Source organism: Schistocerca gregaria, chromosome 3, assembly GCF_023897955.1.
Source record: "Schistocerca gregaria isolate iqSchGreg1 chromosome 3, iqSchGreg1.2, whole genome shotgun sequence".
NCBI lineage: Eukaryota > Metazoa > Arthropoda > Insecta > Orthoptera > Acrididae > Schistocerca > Schistocerca gregaria.
This window is the reverse complement of record NC_064922.1, coordinates 855601322-855615385: the sequence shown is the minus strand read 5'-3', so window position 1 is coordinate 855615385 and position 14064 is coordinate 855601322. Positions and strand designations below refer to the sequence as shown.

The 14064-nt window shown below is 43.4% G+C and overlaps 1 protein-coding gene across 1 annotated transcript in view; it reads left to right on the top strand.

Moving 5' to 3' along the window:
- LOC126354818 (chitooligosaccharidolytic beta-N-acetylglucosaminidase-like) overlaps positions 1–14064 on the top strand; it is a 283179-nt gene that overhangs the window by 192862 nt on the left and 76253 nt on the right. The window contains exon 4 of the mRNA XM_050004757.1: positions 4334–4567. Coding sequence (XP_049860714.1) covers positions 4334–4567 — 234 coding nt within the window. The remainder of the gene's footprint in view (positions 1–4333; positions 4568–14064) is intronic.

Genomic DNA, 14064 nt, shown 5'->3' with positions numbered 1-14064 from the left:
TCATTATGGTCCCGACTTGATGAAAGACAATAGAGAGATCGCTTCTAGGGAAGATTCGATAAAAGTGCGTTCGCTAATCCTACATCAATTCAGCGCATATGATTAGGTGCGCATGCTTCGCATCGAAATTAGCGGATGAAAGAGAAATCTTTTTGAATGCAAAAGAATTGTGTTTCCTGCTATCGCTCTTGAAGAAACCGTGCGCCTGCAAGACGGTTGCTTTCATAAAATGGACGTGGTGCTGCGAAAATTTGTGCTTCGGTTGGTTCTATGATAAATATCACCCACAATATTGTTCTGGCACATCAAGCAATATGGACGATGAAAAATAAGATGTTGTGATATTTTATAGCAGAAAAAATTAATAACCGAATATATCTTTATAATTTCACACACCTTACACAATTTGTTAATATTCTTTTAAATAAAACTGAAAAATTGGGCGATTTTGAAAAAGTACACGAGGAGGATCTGAGCATGGTACCTCGAGGGCCGCAGCCGTAAAACTTTACCGCTGCACTACGCTGACTTGCAGGGATTGAATGTAACGTTACGGATATATGAAACGCACAATCAACTTCAAAATCGATTTTTCAAAAACCAACGCCCGTCGCTGAAAAAGCGAATAGCCAGGTACTCAGGGCAAGTGCCTCTACAACATATTTGAAGCACATCAAAATCTGTGATTTACAACATGGAGGGTCCTCTTGTTTAGATTAGATTTATTTTCATTCCAATTGATCCGTAGTAAGGAGGTCCTCCAGGATGTAGGACATGTCAGAAAAACAACAATACATGACAGATATTTACAAACTCAAACAAATAAGCTAATGTACCATTCCACAGGTCCCAAGTGGCATGGTCGTCATGTTTTAATGAAGGCTGTATGAAAGAATCACTTTACAAATACTAATCCACTGAATTTAAAATAAAAAAATTTTTTACTTTTTTATAAGGTAATAAACGTCTAATACACCTACTAAATACTTATTTACAATGAACACATTACTGCACTGAACTGGTGCAGAAGTTAGATTGTACTTCACACACACACACACACACACACACACACACACACACACACACACTTATTTACAATGAACGCATTACTGCACTGAAATTGTGCAGAAGTTGTATTGTACTTATATACATATATACACAGAAATCAATTGGTTCAACTGAGAAATTCATCAATGGAGTAGAAGAAGTTGGCCACCAATAAATCATTTAGGCTTCGCTTACACTGAATTTAATTGGTTGTTAAGCTTTTTATGGCTGCTGGCAAGTCATTGAAAATGTTTGCTCCTGAATAATGCACAACTTTTTGTACAAGACTAAGTGACTTTAAATCCTTGTAAAGATTATTCTTATCTCTAGTATTGATTCTATGAATTGAGCTGTTGGTTTGAGAAAGTGATATATTTTTAATGGCAAATTTCATTAAGGAATAAATATATTGGGAAGCAGTAGTTAGTATCCCTAGTTCCCTAAACAGGCTTCTGCAGGATGTTCTTGAGTTCACACCACATATAACTCTTACTGCACGTTTTTATGTTTTGTGCCCAGAAACCTTTAGCTTGACTTGATGAATTGCCCCAAAAAATAATCCCATATGACATTATGGAATGAAAGTAAGCATACACTCCTGCAAATTGAAATAAGAACACCGTGAATTCATTGTCCCAGGAAGAGGAAACTTTATTGACACATTCCTGGGGTCAGATACATCACATGATCACACTGACAGAACCACAGGCACATAGACACAGGCAACAGAGCATGCACAATGTCGGCACTAGTACAGTTTATATCCACCTTTCGCAGCAATGCAGGCTGCTATTCTCCCATGGAGACGATCGTAGAGATGCTGGATGTAGTCCTGTGGAACGGCTTGCCATTTCCACCTGGCACCTCAGTTGGACCAGCATTCGTGCTGGACGTGCAGACGGCGTGAGACGACGCTTCATCCAGTCCCAAACATGCTTAATGGGGGACAGATTCGGAGATCTTGCTGGCCAGGGTAGTTGACTTACACCTTCTAGAGCACGTTGGGTGGCACGGGATACATGCGGACGTGCATTGTCCTGTTGGAACAGCAAGTTCCCTTGCCGGTCTAGGAATGGTAGAACGATGTGTTCGATGACGGTTTGGATGTACTGTGCACTATTCAGTGTCCCCTCGACGATCACCAGAGGTGTACGGCCAGTGTAGGAGATCGCTCCCCACACCATGATGCCGGGTGTTGGCCCAGTGTGCCTTGGTCTATGCAGTCCTGATTGTGGCGCTCACCTGCACGGCGCCAAACACGCATACGACCATCATTGGCACCAAGGCAGAAGCGACTCTCATCGCTGAAGACGACACGTCTCCATTCGTCCCTCCATTCACGCCTGTCGCGACACCACTGGAGGCGGGCTGCACGATGTTGGGGCGTGAGCGGAAGACGGCCTAACGGTGTGCGGGACCGTAGCCCACCTTCATGGAGACGTTTGCGAATGGTCCTCGCCGATACCCCAGGAGCAACAGTGTCCCTAATTTGCTGGGAAGTGGCGGTGCGGTCCCCTACGGCACTGCGTAGGATCCTACGGTCTTGGCGTGCATCCGTGCGTCGCTGCGGTCCGTCCCAGGTCGACGGGCACGTGCACCTTCCGCCGACCACTGGCGACAACATCGATGTACTGTGGAGACCTCACGCCCCACGTGTTGAGCAATTCGGCGGTACGTCCACCCGGCCTCCCGCATACCCACTATACGCCCTCGCTCAAAGTCCGTCAACTGCACATACGGTTCACGTCCACGCTGTCGCGGCATGCTACCAGTGTTAAAGACTGCGATGGAGCTCCGTATGCCACGGCAAACTGGCTGACACTGACGGCGGCGGTGCACAAATGCTGCGCAGCTAGCGCCATTCGACGCCCAACACCGCGGTTCCTGGTGTGTCCGCTGTGCCGTGCGTGTGATCATTGCTCGTACAGCCCTCTCGCAGTGTCCGGAGCAAGTATGGTGGGTCTGACACACCGGTGTCAATGTGTTCTTTTTTCCATTTCCAGGAGTGTAGTATGCCAGCTTTTTCGTTTTTATATCCCCTATGTCTGACACAATTGGCATTGCAGATAGCAATTTGTGTTGTGTACATAGTTCTGCATAGTCAGTGCATACACAACTTTCCCACTAGAGCGCGCCCCGCTAAGCACAACAGTGCAGGTGCAGTGCTTTCCGTCTCCGCACTACGAGACGGCGCTGCCATAGAGACGGACCAAATTCTGCTTCCGCCGATCCGCGTATTAATATGTAACGCAGCCAATGAGATTGCTGCTAACGTAGAACCTTTTCTCCTCGCGGAGCACACTCGTGCAGTGATACATGAACACGCGAGGTATTATAATGAGTGTACAGACCTCCGATTCGTCAGTATGTATTTGTCTGCACCAGTCTGTAACAGTCTGCATTAGTCTGTACCAGTCTGTACGAGTTCTACATTTGTCTGTACCAATCTATAATGAAGTTTCAGTCTGCGCCTAATAAGATCCCCATGTTCCTGTACATGGCCATGTAGATAAATGTTTAGACACTTTTGTCAAGTATCCGAGATATATGTGAGAATAAGATTAACGTACCAATACCAAAGGAATTTCAGATTGTCAATTGTAAATAGCATCCAGAACCAACTTAAGTAATATTTATGCTTGTTATTATTTTAATAAATTTGTGTGAAAATTAATCAAGTTCTGTTTAAAGCTGGTCACCGTCATTCTGCTACTCTAAGCGGTGCAAGTGGCATTTCTATCGTCTGACCTAACGGCAGAAGATAAACACGCCACGATAAGACCAAAGCACATATTGCTTACACTCGCCTACTTCGTTAGAGCGACAAGTCAAATAATGTGATGGTGTGTGTTCTGAAGGTCTTACAGTACGCACACCAAAATTTGTTAAGATGCTTCAGCAGTTCTGTGGTGTGCTCCTCCCAGTTGAATTTATTATCAAACTGTAATCCGAAGAATTTAACACTGTCCACTTCTTCTATCTGCTTGTCATCGTATATTCGGCATATACCTGTGGGATACCCCTTACAAGTTCTGAACTGCATGTAGTGTGTTTTTTCAAAGTTTAGTGACAAAAAATTGGCTAGGAACCAGTGATCAATGTACACAAATATTTTATTAGCTGACCTTTCGAAGACTATACTTGATTTGCTATTATTAAGTTTAAAGGCAGTGTAATACAACGCGAGATTTTCTCTCCAACTTGTTATAACCATCAGGATCGTCACTTGTGATGTCGTGGGAAGTCTCACGCGCTCTCACGGCGTGGGGTGTTGTTTCGGTTACAGTGGCCGGCGAACAGGGCAGGGAGCTGGTGGACGCGGCGTCTCGGCGCTGGGTGCGAGACCTGCAACACGCCTTGGCGGCTTCCGGCGGCCACGGCGGCGGGGGAGAGGTCGCGGGTGCGGGGGCGGCAGCGGGGGCGGGAACCGACGTGCTGGTCACGGTGCTCACCAGGGACAGCCCCCAGGCTCTCAGCTGGGAGACCGACGAGACCTACACTCTGGACGTCGCCTCCAGTGGTAAGTGCCCGACATTGTTTATCAGAGACGGAGGTATCGCCAGGTGTGCCACCAGGAAATGTGATAGGACCAACCTTAGGTCTACTCTCCGGATACATAAATGACCTTGCAGACAGCGCGAGCAGCAGTCTCTGGCTGTTTGCTGATGATGCTCTCATGTCTGGGAAGTTGTTGTTGTTGTGGTCTTCAAAAAAATGACTCTGAGCACTATGGGACTTCACTCAGCATCACCCGACTTAATTCGACTACATTCCATTATCCTCGTTTTGCTTTTGTTGATGTTCATCTTATATGCTCCTTTCAAGACACTGTCCATTCCGTTCAACTGCTCTTCCAGGTCCTTTGCTGTCACTGACAGAATTATAATGTCATCGGCGAACCTTAAAGTTTTTATTTCTTCTCCACGGATTTTAATACCTACTCCGAATTTTTCTTTTGTTTCCTTTACTGCTTGCTCAATATAAAGATTGAATAACATCGGGGAGAGACTACAACCCTGTCTCACTCCCTTCCCAACCACTGCTTCTCCTTCATGTCCGTCCACTCTCATAACTGCCATCTGGTTTCTGTACAAATTGTAAATAGCCTTTCGCTCCCTCTATTTTACCCTGCCACCTTCAGAATTTGAAAGAATGTATTCCAAGCAACATTCTCAAAAGCTTTCTCTAAGTCTAAAAATGCTACAAACGTAGATTTGCTTTTTCTTAATCTAGCGTCCGGGAAGTTATCGTCGTAGAATGACTGTAAGAGGATACAAGATGGCTTTTGTAGAATTTGTGTTCGAAAACTTGCTAAACAGACTAAAGGCCGAAATACTAAATCTCTTTCTCCGAAGCTATTTCACAGAGGAAGACTGCACTGTAGTTCCTTCTCTAGATTGTCGCACAGATGACAAAATGGTAGATATCGAAACAGATGACAGACGGATAGAAAAACTATTAAAATAGCTCAAAAGAGGGAAGGCCGCTGGACCTGATGGGATACCAGTTCGATTTTACACAGAGTTCGCGAAGGAACTTGCCCCCTTCTTGCAGCGGTGTACCGTACGCCTCTAAAGGAGCGTAGCGTTCCAAAGGATTGGAAAAGGGCACAGCTCATCCCCGTTTTCAAGAAGGGACGTCGAACAGATGTGCAGAACTATAGACCTATATCTCTGACGTCGATCAGTTGTAGAATTTTGGAGCACGTATTGCGTTAGAGTATAATGAATTTTCTGGAGGCTAGCAATCTCCTCTGTAGGAATCAGCATGGGTTTCGAAAAAGACGGTCGTGTGAAACCCAGCTCGCGCTATTCGTCCACGAGACTCAGAGGGCCATAGACACGGGTTCACAGGTAGATGCCGTGTTTCTTGACTTCCGCAAGCCGTTCGATACAGTTCCCCACAGTCGTTTAATGAACAAAGTAAGAGCATATGGATTATCAGACCAATTGTGTGATTGGATTGAGGAGTTCCTAGATAACAGAACGGAGCATGTCATTCTCAACGGAGAGAAGCCTTCCAAAGTAAGAGTGATTTCGGGTGTGCCGCGGGAGAGTAACGTAGGAGCGTTGCTATTCACAATATACATAAATGATCTTGTGGATGACATCGGAAGTTCACTGAGGCTTTTTACGGATGCTGTGGTATATCGAGAGGTTGTAACAATGGATAATTGTTCTGAAATGCAAGAGGATCTGCAATGAATTTACGCATGGTGCAGGGAATGGCAATTCAATCTCAATGTAGACAAGTGCAATATGCTGCGAATACATAGAATGAAAGATCCTCTATCATTTAGCTACAATATAGCAGGTCAGCAACTGGAAGTAGTTAATTCCATAAATTATCTCAGAGTACGCATTGGGTATGATTTAAAGTGGAATGATCCTATTAAGTTCATCGTCCGTAAAGCAGATGCTAGACTGAGATTTATTGGAAGGATCTTAAGGAAATGCAATCCGAAAACAAAGGAAGTAGTTTACAGTACACTTGTTTGCCCACTGCTTGAATATTGTGCACCAGTGTGGGATCCGTGCCAGATAGGATTGATAGAAGAGATACTGGCGATCCAACGGAGAGCAGCGCGCTTCGTTACAGGATCATTTAGTAATTGCGAAAGCGTTACGGAGATGATAGATAAACTCCAGTGGAAGACTCTGCAGGAGAGACGCTCAGTAGCTCGGTACGGGCTTATGTTGAAGTTTCGAGAACATATCTTCACCGAGGGGTCAAGCAGTATATTGCTCCCTCCTACGTATATCTCGCGAAGAGACTATGAGAATAAAATCAGAGAGATTAGAGCCCACACAGAGACATACCGACAATCTTTCTTTCCACGAACAATACGAGACTGGAATAGAAGGGAGAACCGATAGAGGTACTCAAAGTACCCTCCGCCACACACCGTCGGGTGGCTTGCGGAGTATGGATGGAGATGTAGATGTCGATAAATGTAAATAAATGCAGCTGAGCAGTAAAGACAATCATCTGATATGACAAGACAGTGTCAGTGGTGCACTGTTTGACACAGTCACATCGGTTAAGTATAGAGGGGTAAAGGTGGAAAGGCATATGAAATGGAACCAGCACGTAAGGATGTTAGTATGGAAGACGAATGGTCAACATCGGAGAGTTGAGAGAATTTTTGGAAGGTGTGGCTCCGCTACAGGGGAGACAGCGTCTACAACAAAAGTGTGGCTTATTCTTGTCTATTGTTTGAATTTTTAGGATCTGCAGCATGTCTGATTGAAGGAAGACACTAAATCAATTCGTCGGCCGGGGTGGCCGAGCGCTTCTAGGCGCTACAGTTTGGAACCGCGCGACCGCGACGGTCGCAGGTTCGAATCCTGCCTCGGTCATGGATGTGTGTGATGTCCTTAGGTTAGTTAGATTTACCTAGTTCTAAGTTCTAGGGGACTAATGACCTCAGCATTTGAGTCCCATAGTGCTCAGAGCCATTTGAACATTCCTATAAAGAGTTTTCGCTACTACTGTCAGATTCTCCTGTGTTCTTATTTCAATTTCCAGGAGTGTATATAGTTACTGTACGGCACATGTAATAGGCGGATCTACTACGTTCCCACACTACACTCAGATCGTTAGGCATGCTGCTCTTTGAGGATTTTCAACATATTACATCAGTTTCAGTATGTTGTCTGACATGGGCTAATCGAACTACTCGTACTGACTCTATAATCTCGACTGGTTAATTACGATGTTTCTCTCCCTCAGTTCTGTACAGTAACAGCCGGCCGGTGTGGCGGTGCGGTTCTAGGCGCTTCAGTCTGGAACCGCGTGACCGCTATGGTCGCAGGTTCGAATCCTGCCTCGGGGATGGATGTGTGTGATGTCCTTAGGTTAGTTAGGTTTAAGTAGTTCTAATTTCTAGGGGACTGATGACATCAAAAGTGAAGTCTCATAGCGCTCAGAGCCATTTGAAGCATTTGAAATAAATCAACTCATACACGTTCTACGAGATTCATTATCAGTAGGTCCGATCAACATACAAGTACGAAGGGTATTCAGTATGTAATACAATACATTTTTTTCTCGGCCAGTTTCAGTTTAAGAAATCTGGAGTTTATTGTGGGACATGGTGGAATATTTCCGCTTCAGTTCCTAAAGCTTGACGAAATTCCTGTAAGTTGCGGCGCTATTCGTAGACTTCAAAGTGACGTTTGTAATGGGGGCGCATTCCAAGCAGAGAGCTGTCATCGGGTTTCTTTTGGCGCAAAACCAGAGCATCGCAGTGATTCGTGGGCACTTGTAGAATGTGTACAGTGAACAAAAGCACGGTGAGTCGTTGGGCGAGGTGTTTGTCGTCAAGGCAACAACATCCGATCTGCCGCGGGTCGGCCAGCACCACACAGCTGTGGCTCCTACAATATTGAAACGTGCGCACACTCTCATTCAAGTAGATCGACTGTCGACAGTCAAACACCTAGCGCCGCAACTAGATGCCTCTGTTGGTAGTGTCCAATATTTGGGATACTCAGAGCTGTCTGCCGCGGGGTTCCTCGCCGCCGTACAGAAGACCATTGAAAGCAACGAAGAACCATGTGTGCAGAATTGCTTGCGAGTTACGAGGCTGATCGTGACAATTTTTTGTCGATGACACATGGGCTGGTGACATCCAACCGGAAACAGAACGGCAATCCATGCAGTAGTACCACACCGCCTCTCCTCTGAAGAAAATGTTCAGAGCCGCACCTTCAACCAGTAAAGTCATGCAGTCATGTTCTAGGACTCTGAAGGGGTCATTCTGTTTAATGCCCTCCGTCATGGTGCAATGATCAACTCTTAAGTATATTGTGCTACGCTCAGGAAATCGACGCAACAGCTTCAACGTGTTTATCGGCATAAAAATGAAAAAGAACTTCTTCTTCTGCATGACAGCACAAGGCCTAACACAGGTCTTCGCACCCGAGGCGACGTCACACAGCTTCACTGGACTGTCTTCCTCATCCACAGCACAGCCCGGATCTCGCACCTTCCGACTTGCATCTGTTTATTCCAGTAAAGGACGCACCCCGCAACAAGAAGTACGCGGTTGATCGATTATTAAAGGGAGGTTTACTATCTTTGGCCCGAAAGAAGCATGTTCCTTGAGAATATTTTTCTCGGGATGTGTTTCAGATATTGTTTGTTGTTGTGGTCTTCAGTCCTGAGAGTGGTTTGATGCAGCTCTCCATGCTACTCTATCTTGTGCAAGCTTCTTCATCTCCCAGTACCTACTGCAACCTACATCCTTCTGAATCTGCTTAGTGTAGTCATCTCTTGGTCTCCCTAAGGACAAACACACACACCCATGTTCGAGGGAGGACTCGAACCTCCACCGGAACGAGCCGCACAGTCCATGACTGTACCGCCTTAGACCGCTCGGCTAATCGGGCGCGGGTTGCGACACGTGAAACTGCGTGATCGTGTTGGTCTTTCTCCACGTGTCCGCCATTCAACGTGACACAGTTTAACCCAACAACGGATGACTTGATGGAGACCTCGATTATAGCAGGCTGCATTTCGTCTGTTCAGGGAACGTTCCACGTTGAGAAGCAACTCATCATTATTCTGGAAATACCTGCCACACAATGGTTTCTCCATCCGAGCAAAGAGAAGGAATCACTGGCTGCCTTGTAAGCAGTATAGGGGAATGGAACGAAATTTGACATCCCAAAGAAGTAGTTATGTGTGACTGTGTCCTGTGCAGAGCAAGTGGGATGTTTCTCTGGAGCAGAAACAGTTTCCCACGATACATCATCCTAAGAGTCTTCTGTAAGCTCGTCAGGGGATTCCGCTACTATGCTCCTTTGAGGATTTGCCCCTACGAGTATAACCTGTTGACACCACACCAAAGCCAACGGCCATGTCTCGTTGAATACACTGGTTCCTGTCGGAGCATCAAAGTTGAGCAACATCATGTATTTCCGTTTGTTAGATGGGTAACTGCCTACGTACATCACACGTTGTTGGCAGCTTTCCCATTGCCTTTTCGCCATAGGGCAGGAGAGGTGGTGGCGCAGAGTTACTGAGCGCCAGACTTTCCGTCAACATCACGGATTAAATTCCAGACCTCTTGACGCGTCTCTTGGAGTGAGGGTATGGGATGGTTGATGGTGATTTGTTTGTCAGATGGGGACATTAAACTTGGTGCCCCTCTTGGTGCTTTTCGAGAGGGGTAGGCTATCTGCCGGTACTGCGTCTCACCCTCTCCTACATGCTGTACGATTTTACTTTTTACGACACTGATTCATTCCCAAAAAAACACCCAGCTTTGCCTTCCCTGACGATGGTTGGGATCTCATCTGAATTGTCCTGATACAGCTGCCTACGTTTCCGCTGCTGCCTCAGTTCGTTGGACGGTTTCTGAATGTGCGTGAGCAGTCGCTGAACCCAACAGGTGGCGACATTCTTCATGTTCTAAATGTCGTGCTACATGTTGAAACCTGATCAGTGACCGATTTTCTCCCTTTCCGTTAATGCCTCCATCGTGATTCGCAACTTGCCCTCCGCCACACAGCTTTGGGTGGCTTGCGGAGTATGAATGTAGATGTAGAACTCTTTGTGCACTAGAATTACCACGTGATACTACATTTTACCAGCAGGCTTCTCCATTTTGTTTTGACTCTCCTAGCAGATACTGTCTGATGCATACCAGCACAGCAGGCAGGTATCTGTAACAAACAAAAAATTAATTAGTTATATTTAATTTTCGGGATGGTGATCAAAATTTATGGCTACTGCTCGGGAGTAAGGCGAGGTATGCCACCTGCACTGTTCAACATCTGAATCGACGAGCTGGTCAGGGAATGGACGATGGACAGAATACCTGAAAGTATAAGAGTTGGGCAAGGCAAATTTCTAAATGCGATGCTTTTTGCCGACGACCAGCTAATTACACAGGACAGTGAAGGCAATCTACAAATTGCCATACATAGATTAAACAATACAAATATAAATTATAATCTAAAGATAAATACCCCCTAAGGACTAAGGACTAAATAGCAATCAAGAATATAATAACGGAACAGGTGATCCATTTCCAGCATCTAGGATGTGATATAACTTTTGAAGAAGTGGAAGATATAAATAATAATGCTAACACCTATCAACATATAGGTGGCAGGATAAGAAGAACACTGAAGGGTAAAACTAGAAGAAAAACCCAAATGAAATTTTGTAAATTCATGGCACTACCCACTTTATTATATAGAGCAGAAAGTTGGACATGAAGATCAAAAGACCTAAGACAACTTTAAATACCAGAAATTAAGTTCCTTACATCAATGAAAGGCTGAACAATATAAGACAGAATAAGAAATGAAGAAAAAAGGAATCAACTGAGGGTACAGTCATTAGCTAAAAAAGGAATCCAACGAAAACAGAATTGGAAAGAGCAAATATTGTTCATGCCACTTCAGAGAATCCCTAGACAAACAGTGGAATATAATCCTAGTAGAAGGAGTGTCAGAAAGCCAAGGTAGAGTTGGTGAGCGTGGAACAGACTATAAGGCCTGATCCCCGTACTGGCAGAGTAATAAGACTATTGCTTGTATGTGTACATTATATATTGTGGGTGATATGGTGCACAATTTTCGTTCTTCTTACTTATTTATCAACAGCCCTTAGTTCTTCATGTGTAAAAACATTCAATGCAGCTTCTGACCATCACCACCTCCTTGTAGCCCAAAATCGATTCATTAATTTTGACGTAAGCTTAAATTTGGGCGGCTGATCACTTTGCACGCTGAGATGGTGATAGACCGCAGGGAGAGGTAGCAACGATCGAATTTGAATGAACAGTGTTTATAATACTCATCTTTTAGTCTTCTTCTTTGTTGAAAGTTGGGGCTCGTAGTCCATTCTGAAATACAGCTTTGTTTACTGGTCTAGAGGATGCTCGGATTCATTTTCTTTAAATAATATAAATGCAGGACGAGTTTCTGTTGTTGAATAGATATATTTACAGTCATTTCACTCCACAATACTGAGTTCAATCAACCAACATTCTAACACAACATATATAACTTGTACTCCATCCTCGCATGTCACACTCGTTTTACAAACTGCCCAAGGATTTATCCTCTAACAACATGTTGCAAAGTAAATACTGTCATATATCGATCTGTTTGTGCAAAATCGTCTTTAAAACATACATTTCAAAAATAAAGTACAGATAATTGTTTATCACTGCTTATCTTTTTAAGAAGTCCATTATTGTGATCGTAATTACATTAAGTGTTTACATGGCGATGTTTATACATTTGCATGTCGCTACATGGTAGTGAGTTTCTGGGTTTTGAGTCTTCAACTTGGGAATTGGTGATTTCATATGATCCAAGATATGTTAGTATATTTATCTCACCATAGTCAGTTTTATTACAAGCTTCAACTACTCTTGTTTAAAAACAATGCAATGGTTTAGACATTTTCTCGCAGTCACTGTTTACCGATTGGAGGCCCACAACCGTTATACTTGTAGTATTGAGGAAATTTGACTTTTTTTATTTTCCGTCTCAGTTTCATGAATATACAGTATATACTGTAGTGGTTATAGGTTCCAGACTGGCACACCAATTCTAAAACCATACACCTTGTCATTAACTGTAACTAGTTATACAATATGGTACCATAAGGCACTAATAACTTCTGCACAGAAAGTCAAACTGTAGGCAACAAGTATTCTCATTGGTAAGTTAGCCTAAGTGTCCTCCATTAACAGTAGTCATATAGTCTAACTTAGGTGTCTACTGTAAGAGTAGACACATGGGCTAACAGTTTGACTTTCTGTACAGAAGTTATTCCTGCATTTGGGTGCCATATTGTACGACTAGTTACGGTTAATAATAAAATATGTGGTTTGAGAATTGGTGTGTTAACCCAAAACCGATAACCACAGCAGCAGCTGAGACCGAAACAAACAAACAAAAATTTCCTCAGTCACAGATCAATTATCTTCAGTTTGCCCAAAACCTGTTTAAAACCTATATATGCTACATGCTTTTCTGAATTACATTCTCGGCTTAATTGTACGTTGTTTAAGGGCCACAGAAAGTCCTTTCTTTCCAATGTTAAACTAGCGCTAGTAATTACATGTTTTCTCAGAAAGTTTTTGAGCTAAGAAGTTGAAATTTTTACAGGTTATTTATTGGAGTATTGGCTACAATCTAATAAGGTAATTTTTTAAAATTTGAATTCAGTTGTCAGAGATTAATTTTTTCTATTGTAATGGAAACTGATTACATTTCTGTGGCATTTTTTATTTATAAATTCAACAGTATACAGATTTTTGGGAAAAAGATGTGTTAAATTACAAAGAAGGGACTGTGTAAGCAAATTGGTTTGATAGGTACTGAGAAAACATGTACATTGTATGAATAAATAAAAGTTTTGGGAATCGAATCACAAAGTTTGAATTATCATTTTAGAGTATTAAAGGTCCAGAGAATGGATTATCTTCATCTTCTGCAAACTCCTCCTCCAGCTTCCTCTTTGTCCTCCTCCTGTTTATTTTGGCATATATTTCTAGGCTACTTCAGCCCTGTCAGCAGCCCAGAGACGTTCTTTGCCTAAAGCAAGCAATGTTCGTACCATGTTGAAACCTATCTTCGTTCCTATATTTCGAAACACTTTGCACCTTACAACGTTACCATCACTGAAAGTAGCAACAGCATGATACACACCAAAATGAAGTGTTTCTATTCCAACAAACACAGTCTTGGGGGTTCTTGACCATATAACACTATTTACACTAACATTGGGGAAGGGACTTTTCGATAAACACCCTTTTTCAACTGTTTAGTTGGTGCTAAATCTCTAAAATAGGTTTTATCATCTTCATTACCACATCAGTTAGACTAAGTTTATGAATGTACATTTCACTAATTAGCAATCCTTTGTTACACTTACTCCAACTGTTTTCTCCTATGGGACTCAAGTAATGATTGGGACTTTAATCAGTAGAAATAGTATGAAAAAAAAGCCCAAACAGCCGTCTTCATTTCATCGACACTGTGTGTG